Here is a 19568-nt window from a genome sequence, read left to right as displayed (position 1 = left end):
TTGTTCATCATATCCATTGGTGACAGGTTTGTGCAGTTCTTGGATAATGTGAGCTGTGCGGGAGAGTTTTTAAAGTGGACACTCTCTTGGTCTCAGATGTCTGGGTCGAATAGTGTGAGTGGTTGTCACATCTGGCGTCTGCTTGGTTGCACTAGATGGTCACAACAGCTCCTCTCCATGAAGCATTGCAAAATTGCGTTATTGGCCGTTGGATCTCACCCGCCCGGTTGCCAGAGCTGACTTTACATGTTAGGATATCTCACCGGGGCATGAGTTACCTTTACCCGGCTTAGCCTGCCTGTTGAAGCAGTGTACCAGCGTGTGACTGCTGTCGAATGCAGACAGCTACTTGGAGCCACGGGTGAGAGCTGAATATTCGGTGGGGACCATAGGTGAGTGGGCTGCCCCAGAAAGGACCCAACAAGCCCCTTCACCAGAGGTGCTAACTCTCCCTGGGAACTCCAAACACTATTTAATAAACTAAACTGTGCAGGAAAAAAAGAATTATAAGGTAGTAATCGTAGACTGTACAGAAATCTAATGGTGGAGGTAAAAGCTGTTTCTGAATATACTTAAAGTATATTTGTAAACTCTAGAAGCCTGAGAAAGAGATAAATGGGCAGACTCCACTCTGAAAGTGAAGATTTTCATGTGTTCTGAAAAAGCAGAAGTAATGTGTTTGGAAATATCTCCAGTTTTGTAAGGTCAAAATATTTATGACTGCCACAGATAAGCTTATCTGTACCAAGACAATTGTATATTTTTAAAGACAATTAATCAAACCTTCCTTTCTCCGGGCACCATGCCAAGTGTGTGACCACTGTAAGTAGATAGAATTCTTTCTAGTGTCACATAAATTATGCTAACTTATAGTCCCATATGATTGTGGTTAGGAGGAGAAAGAACTTGTATTGGTATGGCATCTTTAGATATTTAGCCAGGTCATTGTGATCGGCAATAAATGTATGCAGAGCAGCCTTATACGTAATGGCTGTCAATGATGTTGGTGAGGACACCAGAAAGTTCAGTTTTCTCCAGTTAATGCTTACCAAAGGAGTCAGGCAAGGCTTCAGGGACTCTGGACTGAAGCAACATCTTACTTGAGCCTTAAATTCAAGTCCTTAACAGTTGAAAGGCTCAGCAGGGAAGGAAAACACAATTTCAGATTCAGATTTAACACATATACATTGAAACATGCAGTGAAAAATGTTATTTCTGTTTGCAACTCGGGATGTGCTGGAGACAGTCCGCAAGTGCTGCCATGCATTCCGGCGCTGATGTTGCATCTCCACAATGCTCAACAGAGCAATGCAGAAAGCAACCAAACAGAAGACAACAAGCAACAAAACAAGCCCCTTTCCCCTTTCCCCTTTCCCCCCTCTCCCACCCACTAAGCCAGGACAGGCTTCCTGCCTTCAGTCTCCAGGCTTCAGCCATTGTTCTTCAACTTCTGATCAACCTTTGGGCTCCAAGCTCAGTATCGAGCCCCAGATTAACTCATGGTGAGACCCTGAATTTTAGGCTTGAACCTTGGGCACACTGACCAACAGCCCCTCATGCCTCCTGCTTGCGTGGACGCCTGGGTGCTGGACAATGTGCAGCGTGGAGCCTTGGGCTGGAGACATTCTTCGTCACCTGGCCTTTGAATGCGGAGACCTGGCCTCTAACTCCTCCACATCCCCATTCTTAAATCCTAATCTGACCTCCAACATTCCTCTCTGCCCCCAAAACTATCCCTGCAAACTTAAAAAGCAATTTTCCACAGAGACTGTGACTGCGCTATCTTGGGGGGGGGGGGGGAGGGTGGGTATCATGATTTACCATCCATTGATCCTGGCTACAATGTTCGGACATGTGCAAGTTGGTTGGTGGGCGGAAGGCTTAACGCTGGGAGTGGTACTCAATGTTCTGCCACCATCTAGCATCCTAAACTAACAATTGATCCTTGGTGAGAGCGAAGGTCCTTTGATCTTGTATTTGCAATGTCTGTCCTTGCCAGGAACAATGGGGAGGGAGGTTGTGTGGGAATGGAGAGCATTCACGCCTATACTGAGGATTAAATGAGGGCAATTTGAGGCCTGGGTTCCAATGAAAGCCGTGAGAAGGGTGGGAGAAATGAAGGGGGATAACTTGCCTCTGACTCGCCTTGACTGTTCTGGGACTCGCCCAGGAAGCCAGCAGTGCTAATTTCAGCAGCATTGATTAATACTGTCCTGCCCTGAGCAAGTAACAGATGACACATTTCAATCATATCGGCGGACTTCCCCAGCAAACGTCCCGGAGAGCACTGCGCAGTGAATGACTTCATCAGATGCCTGATTGAGACATGGGCTGCATTGTCCATTCAAGCACAATTCACAGATCAGTACATCACAGGAATGGGCCATTTGGCCTGCTGTGTTGTACTGACCAGTTAAGCTAATGATGCCTAAATACATTAATCCCTTCCGTCTGCACCTGGTCCATATCCTTCCATTCTCTTCACATTCATTTGCCTGTCTAAGATCCTCTAACACCTCTGTCACATTTGCTTCAATCACTATCCTAGCAAGTATGTTCCAGTTGCTCACCACTCTGTATCTTAAAAAAACCTATCTTGCTCGACAACTCTCCTTTGATCTATCCCCCCTCATCTTAAATGCATGTCCTTTAGTATTAGACATTCACCCCTGAGAAGAAGATGCTGGCTATCCACACTATCTATACCCTTCATAATTTTAGAAACTTCTCAGGTCTCCCTAATCTGTGATTAGAATTTCTAAAATTCAGTATGATTGTCAAATCTTGTTCCATACCAGAAAGATGTCTTTTTATCTGTAGGAATCCACAAAACGTGACAGCCAACATCTGAATTTCTGAAATGTGTGTGGGTAAAGTCCCACAGAAACGCTTCCCACTTGAAGGGGGAATTGTATGTAATGAACAGATAATGTTCTTTGAATTAATACTGGTCAAGAGATGAATGTCATCAGAACACTAGGGAGTATCTCCCTTTTCTTCTCCCTCTTCAGATGGTTGAGGGAAGGAGAGAGTTGAGATTTTTTCCCCAGTGACAAAAACCTGCACCAACGTTTCACCTTTGACAATGCCCTGCTCTTTCAGAATGCTGTAGTCATGTTGCACACCATCACTGGCCATTTTGTATGAGCTTCCTCCTCCTCCCAGCAAGTTCAGTCTGTACCCCTAGTCCTATAGAAAATAAATGAAGATCAAAAATCTTGCAGATGCAGGGCAACGGAGAAAAAAAAATCAGAAATCTTTGGAAACACTCAGCAAATTGGGCTGCTGTTGTAGAGGCAAATTGTTCATGTCCAAGGTCCAGGTTCATTCACTGGAACTGTTCTATTATGTAAGTTGCCGAACAGTGTTGATCAGCCTAGTTAATCAGGTCCTGGGTCTTTAAGGTTGTCTCGGGCCCAGAGGGGAGTTGTTAACCTTTCTTTAATCCCTCTGCCTCTACGTCTAGGTTGGAGGCTCTAGTCAAGCTGTGCTGACAGACTTGTAGTCATGACTGGTATCTCATGGTCATACAGTGTGGGAACAAGCTCCTCTGCCCAACCCATCCATGCCAACCTAGTTGTTGCCTTGAGCTAGTCCTATTTCAAGTACTGAGTCTCACAAAACCCTTATTTCTTTTATGGAGTTAAACAAGGCTTAGTGATGTCTGAGGGAACTGTTTTATCTCTGGTTCTCAGTTCCACGAGCACCAGCTCCACTCTGCCAGAGTATGCATAATTAATTGCTGGGTGTATTTACTGGAACCGCAGTGATGGCTAACCTTCTGTGAGGTGAGTGAAAGCAGACGTTCCACAACCATGCCTCCGGTCTCCACCAGGACTCTACTGGTAATGGTTGGGAAACCATCACCGACAGCTGCTGAAGAGTTTGCTTTGGTGGCAGCCAACTATTTCTGCACAACTCGTGTGCCACTCTGCAGTGATGGCATTGAAATAGGATCTTATTGAAAAGAGGAAAGGATGTTTCCTGTAACCGGGGGTGGGGGGGGGGGGTCAAGAACCAGAGGGGATGTTCTCACATTCTCAACTATCCCTTTAGAACAGGAGAGGAATTTCTTTACCCCAAGTGTGATAAAGCAGAGGAATTCATTGCCACAGTCAACTGTGGCGGCCATATCATTGGGTATATTTAAAGCAGAGGTTGATAGGTTCTTGATTAGTAAGCGCGTCAAAAGTTAATGGGAGAAGGCAGGAGGATGGGGTTGAGGGGGAATAATAAATCAGCCACAATGGAACGGTGGAGCAGGCTCACTGGGTTGAATGGCCTAATTCTGCTCCTACATCTTATGGTCTTGTATTCATTTTAAAGAAGAACTTTCATACTGCCTGCCAGACTTGTTGCTTCAGGCTGTGTAACAGGATAGCTCCCTTGACCTGTTTTTAGCACAGAGTGCCACAGGTGCAGAGAAAGAAAGATCACAGAGACATGGGTTTTAGGGCAAGGGGCAAGAGACGCAAAGGGGACCCAAAGAAAAAATTTCATTTGACCTGGGAGTGATTGGAATCTGAACATACTGCTTGAGAAAGTGGAGGCAGAGTTGCTCACAGAGAAACAGACAGGTTTGCAGACAGGAGTTTGAAATGTAGTGATATTGAAGAATATGGATCAAGTGCTGACCTGCTAAAGCTGTGTTGTTTCAATGTGTTTGTTCAGGCACCTGCTGATGAAGGAGTGTGCTGCAACAAGCTGACTCCAGTCAGGTAGGACTTGACTTCCTCCAGAAGGGATTTCATCTTTTCTTAAGAATCCACAGGCCCAAAACTAACCTTGCAATTGAATCATTTTGCAGTGAAGACTCTGACCAACAACAATTAAGTTCAAATCGTGAGGTCACCTCAGAAAGTTCCACAATGTCCAGTAAGTTCGAAGCATCTGGATTTGGGAATGGTTTAGTGAAATATGTAGCTTTCTTTTAGCTCTCCCATAATGTTGACTTCTCCTGTGTCCAATCCTTCAGATCCTCCTGCAAAAAAGACCAATAAAAGCCCCCAGCAAAAGGAAGCCTCAAAAACACTTCATAACAGTACCAATGCATGTGGTGTAGTTAAAGATGGCCCGTTGGGTAAGGTCTTTGCAAATACATTATTGAAAGCTGTTTAAAATTAGATTTGTTTGTCACGTGTAGATTGAAGCATCAAAACATACAGAGGAAATGTGCCATTTGCATTAGTGACCAACTCATTCGAAGGATATGCTGAGCAGCCCATAAATGTTGCCATACTTCTGGCATCAATGGTTCATTTATTGTCAAAGTATACAACTCTGAAATTCTTCTTCTCTGGGTACCCATGAAACCAAAAAGGAAAGCAAGGCAGCACAATTGTCAACCCCAAAATCCACCTTCCCCACCCAAAAAACAGAACAGGCACATCAACCCCCATATTCACCCGCACCCCCCCCGCAAAAAAAAAACAAAATGGAACAGGCACATGATCTCCCCCCCCAAATCCCACCCCCCAAATCCCACCCCACACACACACACACACACACACACACTAGAAAGATTGGGCAAGAAGCACAGAATGCAAAAAAAAACGACTGGAAAAAAGAGCTATAATCCAAGGCCATATCCAAAATGCAGAAAACCTGGGTGACATTCTCTGGGCACAGCGAGGCTCTCCCCTCAGCAGAACGACCATTAGGGGTCTAAAGGCAAGCAGCCCGCGCTCACCTCAATGCTTCAATCTCTCTTGTCACTTTAATTGCCTCATGGTATATGACAACTTACTAACCCTCACCTTAACCGTGCATCTTTGGAATGTTAAAGGAAAACGGAGCACAAGGGGAGAAACTCGTGTCATCATGGGGCAAACATACAAGTTCCTTACAGACAGGTTCTGACCAGGTTCCTCAGGCTTTATGTTTCCATTGGCTGGTGTGTTCACAAAGAGGGGTTACAGTCTCAGTTTGTAGGACAGGAGAGATTTAGATCTAATGAGGGGAACTTTCTTCACCCGGAGCGGTGCTGGGTCTACAACATTCACCACAGAAGGAAACACAGGTCACTGAATATTTTTAAGAAGATCGATACATTTCTAAATGCAAAAAAAAATGTCAAGGAACATGGAATGAAAGTGGGGAAAATGATACTTTGAGTGTATTAACTTATGTAAGTGGTAATTAATACCGGTTCCAGAGGATTTGTTGTGGGTTGAATCAGCAGGCCCCATCAGCTATTCTTGTGGATCGTTCTCTGCTATTTATAGCCAAGAATTGATTTCCATGAGGAGAAACCTTCTGAAGGCCACTGGTGAACTGTACAATGGTATTTCAATTTTGACATGTACCACTCAGTTCAAAATTTAATCAGTAGTAAGAAAGGATGGAAAAGGCTCATGATCATGGTAGGAACTTGCTTTACAGATTATGTCTGGAGTATTTTGTAGAGGGTGGGCCTCTGTGTCTAACCATGGGTGCAATGCATTGAAAGCAGTTCAGGGCTTATTGAACTGATACCCAGAATAGTTGCATTAGAGGAAAGTTTGTGCATGTTAGGTTTAGAACTGCTGGAGTGAGAGTCAACATGATTGAAATAAAATGTCCTGAGGGGTCTTGATGTGGAGAGGCTGTTTCCCCTCTGTTAGTGAATCTAGAACTCAAGCTATCTAGAACTAAAGCTATGTAGAGCAGGGATCCCCAACCTTTTTTGCACCGCAGACCGGTTTAATATTGACGATATTCTTGCGGACCAGCCGACGGCGGGTGGGGGGGGGGGTGTTGTTCAAGCTCAACAGTGCACGACAGGGAATGAGGAAAGGTGCAGCTGACTCAAATCGTTTCATATCGCCAAATCATACCGTTTCCTTGTGGCCCGGTAGCACATCTTTGCAGCCCAGTTGTTGGGGACCGCTGGTCTAGAGCCTGGTATGAAACTGCCAGGAATAGTCTACAGAAAGTGTTGGATACAGCCCCCAGTGCATCACAGGCACAAGCTTGCCCGTTATTGAGTACATTTACATGGAGCAAGCCACATCTATCATCATCTCTCTGCTCACTGCAGAACACTCATTACCCTACAGCCATCAGGCTTCTGAAATGTATGGATCATTTCAGTCTCCTCAACTCCGAATTGATTCCATAACCTCCAGACACACTTTCAAGGACTCTACAACTCGTGTTCTCAATATTATTTATTGTATTTATTTGCCCAGTTTGACTTTTGCACAACGGTTATATGTCGGTGTTTATTTCTGATTAGTTTTTCCATAAATTCTATTGTATTTCTTTATTTTCCTGTAAATGTCTGCAAGAAAATGAATCTCAAGATAGTATATGGTGACATATGCATACTTTGATAATAAATTTACTTTGACCTTAAAAATAAATGTTAATCTAGTAAAGAAGCAGATGAACTGTGTTTGATGAGCTCATAAGTAAGAGCTCTCTTGCTCAAAGATTCAAACATTGCTACTTCCACTGCCATCTGAGGGAGTGGAAAATAGGTTTGTGATGAATGAGGAGGTCAAAGCTTACATGGAGTTGATCAGACATGATTTTATTGACTGATAGAGCAGGCTAGAGGGGTTGTATTGCTTCTTCATTGTCCTCATACACAGAATCAAACTGCTGGAGCTGTGTTTATGATGTAACCATGATCAATTTCAATTATTGTAGTGTTTGAGCTTTCCAACTGAGTAGTATTTATTGTAAGGTTCTCTCATCACTGTGCCTGGTAATTGGACAAACTCCAGGGTGAACTTGAAAGTTTAGAGTTGGTGTGATGAGAGGTTCTGGCAGGGATCAGCTTTTGCTGAGGGAAATGTAATGGGAGAGTGATGAATATGAAGACTTGACTAGATTTCTGTTTCCACAGATGGTCCACTTTCCTCATCTGCTATACAAATCAACACTGAATCCTCTGCCTCCGATGTGAACCAGCCAGAGTTGAAAAGTAAAATAAAAGTTAATCTGGTATGGAGAAGATACATTTAATGATAATGGTTATTTGTACTTGTTGCTTTTGAAGAACTTGGCTGTTTTGGAAACCTGTTAGTTGCATAAAGTACCCAGAGTGTGGAAAACAGGAATTTGTCATTGTAAATGATGGTTCTGTACAACTGTTCACTTCACTGACTTTGTGCCTATCGGATTCCCAACAATTCCTGAACCCCCACTGCACGATGAGCAAGGCTTTGGCATTCTCTCTCCCTGGTCAACCAACTCATTCATAGAATTCAATCCTACCTTTCATTCCCAAGGTGGAATTTGAAACCTACCTAGCTAGCTTTCTTCCCCACTAGGGTTGCCAACTGTCCCGTATTAGCCGGGACATCCTGTATATTGGGCTAAATTAGTTTGTCCCATACAAGATCGCCCTTGTCCTGTATTTCCCCCGCTAAGGTAGAGCGTTCCTATGAAACCGTTCGTAAGCCGAAACGATGTAAAGCGCAGAAGCAATTACCATTAATTTATATGGGAAAAATTTTTGAGCGTTCCCAGATCCAAAAAATAACCTACCAAATCATACCAATAACACATAAAACCTAAAATAACACTAAATACAGTAAAAGCAGGAATGATATGATAAATACACAACCTATATAAAATTGAAATAATGTATGTACAATGTATCAGAATTGGGAAAACCGATTTGTAGAAAAAAATCAGCACATACGCGCATGCGCACGTCAAGTATGTGCACAGAGGTGCCCACGCAGGGCTTCATGGTCATGGTAGTCTTTCTCGGGATAAAAACAAGTGTCCCGTATTTGACTGCTACTTTTGTCCCTTATTTGGGAGTGAGAAAGTTTGCAACCCTACCCCCCGCCCCACCCCAAACGTGGTGCTTTTGTTGGAGATGAAAACTTGATTTATTAGATGCATACATTGGGATGCTTTTTATCGAATTGTAGGAAGACATTACTTTCTACAAAGCGAAACCCAATAACATGAATGGCAGCGATGCTTCACTACCAGATGAATTCAACACCTTCTATGCCCACTTTGAAAGGGAGAATATAATTACAGCTGTGAAGATCCCTGCTGCACCTGATGACCCTGTGATCTCTGCCTCAGGCCAATGTTAGGCTGTCTTTAAAGAGGGAGAACCCTCACAAGGCAGAAGGTACAGATGGAATTACCTGGTAAGGCTCTGAAAACCTGTGCCAACCAACTGACTGGAGTATTCAAGGACATTTTCAACCTCTCACTGCTACAGGCAGAAGTTTCCACCCGTTTCAAAAAGACAACAATTATACCAGTGCCGAAGAAGAAAAATGTGAGCTGCCTTAATGACTATCGCCCAGTAGCACTCACATCGACAGTGATGAAATGCTTTGAGAGGTTGGTCATGACTAGACTGAACTCCTGCCTCAGAATGGACCTGTACCCATTGAAATTTGCCTATCACCACATTGGGTCAACGGCAGATGCAGTCTCAATGGCTGTTCACAAGGCCTTGCACCATCTGGACAATATAAACACCGATGTCAGGATGCTGCTTACCGACTATAGCTCAGCATTTAATACCATCATTCCCGCAATTCTGATTGAGAAGTTACAGAACCTGGGCCTCTGTACCTCTCTCTGCAGTTGGATCCTCAACTTCCTAACCGGAAGACCGCAATCTGTGTGGATTGGTGATGATATCTCCTCATTGACAATCAACACTGGTGCACCTCGGGGTATGTGCTTAGCCCACTGCTCTACCCTCTCTACACCCATGACTGTGTGCCTAGGCATAGCTCAAATACTATCTATAAATTTGCTGATGATACAACCATTGTTGGTAGACTCTCAGATGGAGACAAGAGGGCATTCAGGAGTGAGATATACCAACTAGTGGAGTGGTGTCGCAGCAACAACCTGGCACTCAATGTCCATAAGACAAAAGAGTTGATTGTGGACTCCAGGAAGGGTAAGATGAAAGAACACATACCAATCCTCATAGGGGGATCAGAAGTGGAGAGAGTGAGCAGTTTCAAGTTCCTGGGTGTCAAGATCTCTGAGGATCTAACCTGGTCCCAACATATCGATGCAGTTATAAAGAAGGCAAGTCAGCGACTATACTTCATTCGGAGTTTGAGTAGATTTGGCATGTCAACAAATACACTCAAAAACTTCTATAGATGTACCATGGAGAGCATTCTGACAGGCTGCATCACTGTCTGGTATGGAGGAGTGGGGCTACTGCACAGGACCGAAAGAAGCTGCAGAGGATTGTAAATTTATCAGCTCCATCTTGGGTACTAGCCTACAAAGTACCCAGGACATCTTCAAGGAGCGGAGTCTCAGAAAGGCAGCGTCCATTATTAAGGACCTCCAGCACCCAGGGCATGCCCTTTTCTCACTGTTACCATCAGGAAGGAGGTACAGAGGCCTGAAGGCACACACTCAGCGATTCAGGAACAGCTTCTTCCCCTCTGCCATCCGATTTCTAAATGGACATTGAACCCATAAACACTGCCTCGCTTTTTTTAATATATACTATTTCTGTTTTTTGCACCATTTTTTAATCTATTCAATATACCTATACTGTAATTGATTTATTTGATTTATTTTTTTTCTTCTATATTATGTATTGCATTGAACTGCTGCTGCTAAGTTAACAAATCTCACAACACATGCTGGTGATAATAAACCTGATTCTGATTCTGAATACGGCTCAGCATTCAATACTATCATCCCCTCAAAACTCATCCATAAGCTTCAGGACCTTAGCCTGCACACCTCCTTCTGCAGTTGGATCATTGCTTGCAGACCCCAGACAGTTCTGATTGGCAACAACATCTCCTCCACAAGCTCCCAGCTTGTGCGTTTAGACCCTGCTCTACTCGCTTTGCAGTTTTGACTGTGTGGCTAAGAACAGCTCCAAAGCCCATTCAAGTTTGCTGACGACACTACTGTTGTAAGCCGAATCAAAGATGGTGATGAATCAGCACGTAGCAGGGAGGATGAAAATCTGTCTGAGCGGTGCCACAACAACAAGGTCTTACTTAATGTCACTAAGACCAAGAAGCTGATTATTGACTTGGACCTCCAGCTTCCTCCTCTATGAACCAGTCCTCATTGTGGGGGGTGGGGAGGAGAGAGGGTCAGCATCTTTAAAGTCCTTAGTGTTATTTTAGAGGGTTTGTCCTGAGCCCAGTATGCAAGTGCAATTACAGAGAGAAAACAGCAGTGCCTCCATTTCCTTAAAATTTACGAAGATTCTGCATGTCAGTTAAAATGACCAACTTCTATAGATGTATGGTGGAGAGTGTATTGACTGGCTGCATCACAGCCTGGTAGGGAAATACTTACGCTTTAAATGGAAATTCCCACAAAAAGTAGCGGAGACGGACCAGTCCACCGCGAGTAAAGCTGTTCCCACCGTTGAGCACATTTACATGGAGTGTTTTCGCAGGAAAACGGCATCCATCATCAGGGACCCCCACCGCCCAGGACATGCTCTCTTCTCAGTGCTGCCACCAGGAGGAAGGTACAGGAACCTCAGGTCTCACACCACCAGGTTCAGGGTGCTATTACCCCCCAACTAACGGGCTCTTGAACCAGAGGGAATGACTTCACTTATCCCATCACTGAACTCTTCCCACAACCTATGGACTCAGTTTCAAAGACTCTTCGTCTCGTATCTTAATGCTTATTTTTTTATTATTTTTCTTTCATTTTGTATTTGCACAGTTTGTTGTCTTTTGTCCACCTTGTTGCAGTCTTCCATAAATTCTCTTAGGGTTATTGGATGTATTGAGTATGCCCACAAGACAATGAATCTCAGCGTTGTATAGTAAATTTATTTTGGACTTTGATATTTGATTGCCTCTATCTACCATTTACCAGCTCCATCCCCTGCTCATGTCCCTACCTGGCTCGACCTGCCTTACACTCCTCCTCAGTCCACCTATCGCCTCAGCTCTTTCTTGCCTCTCTGTGCTGGCCATCTCCCCACTCCACACTCAGTCCTGATGCATGATTCCAACCCAAAATGTCAACAGTTTCTTTCTTCCACTGATCCTGCTCGATAAAGGACTGAGGTTTTTTCCGACAGAATGTGTGTTGCTCCAGATTCTAATTCAAAACTCAGAGCATTCACATAACAATAAAAGTTATATCAAGCAACTCACATCAAAGTTGCTGGTGAACGCAGCAGGCGAGGCAGCATCTCTAGGAAGAGGCACAGTTGACGTTTCAGGCCGAGACACTTCGTCAGGACTAACTGAAGGAAGAGTTAGTAAGAGATTTGAGAGGGGGAGGGGGAGGGGGAGATCCAAAATGATAGGAGAAGACAGGAGGGGGAGGGATGGAGCCAAGAGCTGGACAGGTGATTGGCAAAAGGGATATGAGAGGATCATGGGACGGGAGGCCTAGGGAGAAAGAAAGTTGTATTAATCTCATTGTGCCTATGCCAACTCTCCACTTCCAGTCCCTCACATTTCCCTATGCTCTTACATGCCCATAAACTCCCCAACACCACCCCCCCCCACCCCACCACCACCCCCATCACTCAGTTGCATACTAGGGGCAATTTATAATGGCCTATCAACCAGCCTCTAAGGCAGGCAAGGAAATTCATACAGTCAGAGAGAGAACGGGCAAACTCCGTACAGACAGCACCTGATGTCAGGATGAAACTAGTGCTGCAAGTTAGTGTGTCTATCAGCTGTGCCACTGTGAACCCCTCACTTTTCTATCTGATTTTCTTACCATTTCACTTTTGCCGCTATCGTCTTTGCTTCTACCATTTTCCCAAGCAGGCCATTCCAGACACCCACCGCTGTCAAGGGAAAAATCTGCAGATGCTGGAAATCAAAGTAACACACGCAAAATGCTGGAGGAACGTAGCAGGCCAAGCAGCATCAATGGAGAAGGGTAAACAGTTGATATTTCAGGCCAAGACTTGATGACAGTTTACTCTTTTTCTATAGACGCTGCCTGGCCTGCTGAGTTCCTCGTGTATGTAACCCACCATTCTCTCCATATTCAAAAGCACTTGCCCTGCACATCTGCTTTAAACTTCCCCTCTTACCTTCAATGTATGTTCTCTAGAACATGACATTTCTACCCTGGGCGATAAAGATTCTGATCCAATCTATGCCCCTCAGTTTGTCAGCTTCCTGTCATGTTGCATTTAAAAACTTTTCAAACATTGTTTTTAATATTAAAATTGTACAGCTCAGAATCTGGGTACTGAGGAACATTTGCAAGCAAAATTTGCTGGTTAATTTGCATTCAGTCCTTACTGCTTTTGGATGTTGGTGCTTAAATTTGTTGCTTACAACAAATTTTCTAGCTTACATTGCAGCTGTCCTTCCCACCCCCTCGTTCCCTCCCTTCCACCACACCTCTGCCCTTCCCAACCACCTCATTTCTATTCTGTTTCACGGGCTTCTGCTGGATTTCATTTGTCTTTAAGCTAGAATAAATGTACAATCCTTTCTTATTGTACATCTGCATGGAAAATACTCCATTCTAAACGTTGTGTATGTGACCTGGTTACACAACAATGCTATTAATAAAAATGCTGGAGACTGAGCTAAGTTTTATGGTTCTTTACTGGCAGAATCCGAACTCGGCACACACGTACAGATCAATAGGCGCCTAATAGCACATGCTCAATATGCGCCTAATAGCGCATTCAACAACATGTTACTAAAACATAAAGTAGTCCCTTATTATACTGTAGGCTATACGGTACAATAAATAATGTCTGAGGTTGCTTTAGAGCACAGACAATGTAGATTACGAACCCTTTGGCCCATGATGCTATGCCAATCTACAAACCTACTCCATAATTAATCTAACCTCTCCCCCCCCCCACACACAGACACACACAGCCTACAACCTTCTGTTTTTCTCACACCTAAGTGCCTATCTAAAAATCCCTTAACTGTCCCTATTGTATCAGTCTCTCCTACCACCACCTACAGCTATGCATTCTAGACACTACTCTTGTTTTCCTTTTTTGAGAAAAAAGCTATCTCTGACAAAGTCGTAGAACACTACAGCTTTGAAATGGGCCCTTCAGACTATCTATTCCATGCCAAATTATTATTCTGCCTAATCCCATCAAGCTGCACTTGGACCATAGCCATTTATACCCCTCCCATTCATGTACTCATCCAAACTTTTCTTAAATATTTAGATCCATTTTGTATCCATTAGCAGTTCATTCCACACTCTCACCACCCTCTGAGTGAAGTTCATCAAGTTCCCCTTGAACATTTCACCTTTCACCCTGAAACCATGACCATGTTCCAGTTCCATCCAACCTCAGTGGAGGGGAAAAACTCTATCAAATCTCCCCTCATTCTCCCATGCTCCAGGGAATGAAGTTCTAACCTGTTCAGCCTTTCCCTATAATTCAGCTCCTCAAGCTCTGGCAATATCCTTGTAAATTTCTCTGTATGTTCAATCTTATTGATACCTTTTGTAAACATCTCCCCGAAACATTTCATTAGAATTTTTATCATAAGTTTAGTAATCCATGGAATCGCTGGCTGTGTAGGATACTGCAACGTTAACAACTGGTTTACTTCTCACCCCTCCCCACACCCCTCTGTTTAGGAAGCAACTCGAGGCACCGTGGCTGTAGATGAACTTAGCCCAAGTGACGGGATGCTGAACCCTATTAACACAGCTGGCAATGCTGAAGGTGAGAATGGTCAATTATGACCAGCTTTGTCCAGTTTTGTTTCAACATTATAGATATTATTGCATTTCTAATGCCATGAAACAGAACAAATACCAGAGACTGGCATGGGCCAGGACAGAAGCTTATAAAGGGAGGAAGAGAAAGATGGGGAGGAGTTTCAAGGGAGGGATCTGAAGAACCGAGGCACCAGTGTGAAGTTAGAAGGAAATAAAATATGGTTGAGAGACCATGTTAAGCAATGCAAGATTCACTTTTGACCATTGCCTATATTATAGGTTTATGTAGTCTGTAACCTGGCCCGACTTGATTTGCCATGGTTAGTGATGTTCTCTCCTTTCTTGGGTCACCTTATAGAGGTGTATAAAATCATGAGGGGTGTAGACAAAGTGAATGTACAGTCTTTTATTTCAGCATTGGGGAATCATGAACCAAAAGTCATAGGTCCAAGGTGAGAGGGAGAAAAAAGTAATCAGTATATTGAATGAGCTGCCAGAGGAAGAGGCTAGCAACATTCCACAGGCACTTGGACAGGTAGGTGGCTAGGAAGGTAGAAGGATATTAGCCAAAAAAGGCAAATAGGGCTATATTAGATGGGCATCTTGGTCCAAATGGACACGTTGGGCGAAAGATTCTGTTTCTATGCTGTATGACTCTAAACTAGAGCACCCGGAGGAATCCAGGAGAACGTGCAAATTCCACATAAACAGCGCCAAAGGTCAGGACCAAACTTAGGTCTCTGACTTTGTGAGGCAGCAGCTGCAATGAGTGTCCTACTGTCCACCTCTGCTCAATTGTGAGCACCATGTAGGTTGAGTGAAGGTATGGACTATGCCACAGATGTAATGAGCACGTGATCCACCAGAAGATTCTGATTTGAGATGGAGAGTGAAGTTTGAAAATATCATTTCTCCTCAAGCCAACATCAGTTATCCTCCTCCAATCCTGTAATGGCAGGCATTGGGAGTGGCCACTTTCTTTGTTCCTGTGCTGGGAAGAGGCAACAGTTGCCTGCAGAATTCCTGATCATTAGCCTGTGATACGAAAGGGCAACAGCAGGAACTTGCCCATTTTGGCCAAGGGTTGGAAGCTGTCAACAGAACAGACATGGAGAGAGAAGCAGAGTCCATGTTTCCAAAATATAGAAACACAAAATGGTGGAGAACTCTGCAGGCCGGGCAGCATCTATGGAGGCAAATAAACAACCCTCCAACTCCTCCTGCACCCCACCACCTTCTTAGTCTGGCTTCCTTTTCCTTCTTTTCCCGTCCTGATGAAGGGCCCTGGCCCAAAATGCTGACTGTTTATTCCTCTCCATGGATGCTGCATGAGTTCCTCCAGCATTGTGTGTGTATTACTCTGGATTTCTAGCAGTTACGCAATCTCTCGTGTCCCAGGTGTTTCTGCTGCACGTGTTCCATTCTCTTCTGGGACTGGTGAGGCAGGGGCCACCAGACACGCACAATGTACTGATTGCTGCAAGGAACTACCAATTACTCCATGCACTGCCCTCATCTGCTCGGGCTGTGTGGCTCTCCCTAAAATTTCTCTCCGAGACCTGGAACTCTGGCGTGATAGTAAAGTGGTCACCAGCTGTAAGATCAGAGTTCACTTCCTGCTGCTGTCTGTAAGCAGTTTCTGCATTCTCCTTATGACGGTGTGGGTTTCCTCTGGGTGTTCCAGTTTCCTCCCACGTTCTAAAGATGTACGGGTGAGGGTTAGTGAGTTGTGAGCGTGTCACGTTGGCGTCGGAAGCGTGGCGGCACTTCTGGGCTGTGCAGCACAATCCTTGCTGATTTGATTAATGCCAATGAGGCATTTCACTGAATTTTTCAATGCATGTGTGACAAATAAAGCTGATCTTTTTCATTGTGGTACAATGTCCTGTGGGCCTAGCCCTTGCACATTTGTCCTTCACTGACTTAATTAAACTGCTGCATCCTTTCCTTACCCCACTGGTACAATATGTTGCAGTAATTCGTAATCTCATTAAAGAACTGGGAGCAGAGCAAAACTCAGCCACAAATGGCTTTGACCTTGATCGTAATCTGTCTTCTGTAACGGCCATCTGTCTTTCAGCAGGAACGATGAAGACTCAGTGTCCAGATCTGTCAAAAAAAGCCAATTTACAGAGGTAGGAAATGAAGTGGAATTCACACTGATATTCTGGTGCTTTGTCTTTGTGTTTCTGGACAATGCAGACTGAAGTTTCCTTTTGTTTTCCTGCAGTGCAATAGCCAGTGAACAGGATGTGGAGGTAGGTGGGCGGTCTACAAAGTTTACCTCTATCAGTTAACATCTCTGCAAACTGTCCATGGGTAAATGGAAGATTAAATGCTCTGTCTTCCTTTTAATGCACAAAATGCTGGAGGAACTCAGCAGGTCAGGCAGCATCTATGAAGTCGAATAAAGAGCTGATGTTTCTGGCTGAGACTAATGAAGGACCTCAGCCTGAAACGTCAGCTCCTTAGCCAGACCTGCTGAGTTTCTGCAGCATTTGTGAGAGTGAACAGCATCTGCAGAATCGCTCGTGTATGCCTTCTCTCTACGCGTTTGCAGGGAAATGGTTCAGTTCAGTAATCTCTGTGAATGTTAGGCTTGTGAGAGCTTCAGGGCTTCCGATACCTTAAGGGGATGTGGGTGTTGCAGGCAAGGCGAGTGTTTTTTTTTGTTCACCCCTAATTAACCATGAGCAGGTAGTGGTGAGTCGTGTATAACCAGTAAAGAGACTGCCACGTTACTGATGACTGTGGAGTTCCATGGTTTACACCCGGTGGCATTGAAGGATCGACAAAATAATTCCAGATTGGAAGTGTGCGTGATCTGGAGGGGAACCCATAGATGGTAGTGCCTCTGTATTCCTGCTGCAGGTCCCTGGGGCATAAGACCATAAAACATAGAGGACGAGTTAGGCCATTTGGCCATCGAGACTGCTTTGCCATTCTATCATGGCTGATCTTCTCAGCTGAGAAGATCATCGGGGTCTCTCTTCCCACTATTACAGACATTTACACCACATGCTGCATCCGCAAAGCAAACAGCATTATGAAGGACCCCACGCACCCCTCATACAAACTCTTCTCCCTCCTGCCATCTGGCAAAAGGTACCGAAGCATTCGGGCTCTCACGACCAGACTGTGCAACAGTTTCTTCCCCCAAGCCATCAAACTCCTTAATACCCAGAGTCTAGACTGGCATCTATGTCATTTATTATTATATTCTAATTTGTCCTCTTCTGTGCCTATTGTCTTCATTTATTGTACTGCCCTGAACTGTTTTGTGCACTTTATGCAGTCCTGTGTAGGTCTGTAGTCTAGTGTAGTTTCTGTGTTGTCTTACGTGGTCTAGTGTAGCCTTGTGTTTTCTCACATAGTCTAGTGTAGTTTTGTGTTGTTTCATGTAGCACCATGATCCTGGAGGAACGTGGTTTCATTTTTACTGTGTACTGTACCGGCAGTATATGGTTGAACTGACAATAAAAAGCGACTTGACTTGACTTTATTATCCCTCTCAATCCCATTCTCCTGCCTTCTTCCAGTGACCTTTGGTGCCCTGACTAATCAAGAACCCATCAAAATCCGCTTTAAGTATACTTGGTGGAATAACCTCCGCAGCTGTCAGCAGCAATGTATTCCACAGATTCACCACCCTCTAGCTAAAGAAATCCCTCAATTCTGAGGCTGTTCCCTCTAGTCTGTAGGAATGATCCTCTAGGTGCTGGAGAGGAAGTAATGGAGGATAAGGAAATGACAGACAAACTATTTTACATCAGTCTTCACTGTGCAAGACACTAGCAGTATGGTGGAAGTTCAGGAGTGTCAAGGGCAGAAATGAGTGAAGTTGCCATTCCTTGGGAGAAGGTTCTTGGGAAAACTGAAAGGTCTGAAGGTAAATAAGTCACTTGGACCAGATGGTATACACCCCAGGGCTGAAGAGATTGTGGAGGCCTTAGTAATGATCTTTTGAGATTCTGGCATGGGTCCAGAGAAATCAAAAATTGTAAATGTCACTCCACTCTTCAAAAAGGGAGCGAGTCAGAGAAAAGGAAATTATAGGCCAGTTAGTCTGATGTCAGTGGTTGGGAAAATGCTGGAGTCGATTGTTAAGGATATGGTTTTGGAGTACTTGGAGGCACATGATAAATTAGGCTATAGTCAGCATGGTTTCCTCAGGGGAAAATATAGCCTGACAAATCTGTTGGAATTATTGGAAGTAGTAACAAGCAAGATAGACAAAGGAGAATCGGTTGATGTTGTGTACTTGGATTTTCAGAAGGCCTTTGACAAGGTGCCAAGGCTTAACAAGTTAAGAGCCCATGGTCTTACAGGAAAGATTCTAGCATGGGTAAAGCAGTGGCTGATTGGCAGGAGGCAAAAAATCGGGAATAATGGGAGCCTTTTCTGGTTGGCTGCCGGTGACTAACGGTGTTCCACAGGGTTCAGTGTTGGGACCATTCTTTTGACTTTATAATTCAATGACTTGGATGAACGAATTGATGACTTTGTGGCAAAGTTTGTGGATGATACGAAGATAGGTGGAGGGTCGAGTTGTTTTGAGGAAGTAGAGAGGTTAGAAAAAGGCTTAGACAAATTAGGAGACTGGGCAAAGAAGTGGCAGATGGAATAAGTGTAGGGGAGTGTATGGTCATGTACGCGGGTAGACTATTTTCTAAATGGAGAGATTTTCAAAAAAAAAAGGCACAAAAGGAATGGAGTTCTTGTGTATGATGCCTTAAAGGTCAATTTGCAGGTTGAATCAATGGTGAGGAATGCATTCAACACCCTATTCTATATTGCCCCCATGTTGCACTTTCAACTCATCTCACCGACTGCAGCTTTCTCCTGTCACCTGCCTATCCTTCCTCACAGTGCCAGTACACAATGCTTTGATTAGTGCACCAACTGCCCCATCCTCAGCCCTATCACTTTCGTTCCTATCCTCCTGCCAAATTAGTTTAAACCCT

General features: G+C 44.2%; 1 protein-coding gene across 1 annotated transcript in view; it reads left to right on the top strand.

The window, feature by feature from the left end:
- lrmp (lymphoid-restricted membrane protein) overlaps positions 1-19568 on the top strand; it is a 238326-nt gene that overhangs the window by 193895 nt on the left and 24863 nt on the right. Inside the window, exons 22-28 of the mRNA XM_063072318.1 lie at positions 4672-4718; positions 4808-4875; positions 4976-5080; positions 7832-7929; positions 14521-14608; positions 16685-16739; positions 16835-16862. Coding sequence (XP_062928388.1) covers positions 4672-4718; positions 4808-4875; positions 4976-5080; positions 7832-7929; positions 14521-14608; positions 16685-16739; positions 16835-16862 — 489 coding nt within the window. The remainder of the gene's footprint in view (positions 1-4671; positions 4719-4807; positions 4876-4975; positions 5081-7831; positions 7930-14520; positions 14609-16684; positions 16740-16834; positions 16863-19568) is intronic.

Source organism: Mobula hypostoma, chromosome 20 (assembly GCF_963921235.1).
Source record: "Mobula hypostoma chromosome 20, sMobHyp1.1, whole genome shotgun sequence".
NCBI lineage: Eukaryota > Metazoa > Chordata > Chondrichthyes > Myliobatiformes > Myliobatidae > Mobula > Mobula hypostoma.
This window is presented reverse-complemented; position numbering and strand designations above follow the sequence as displayed.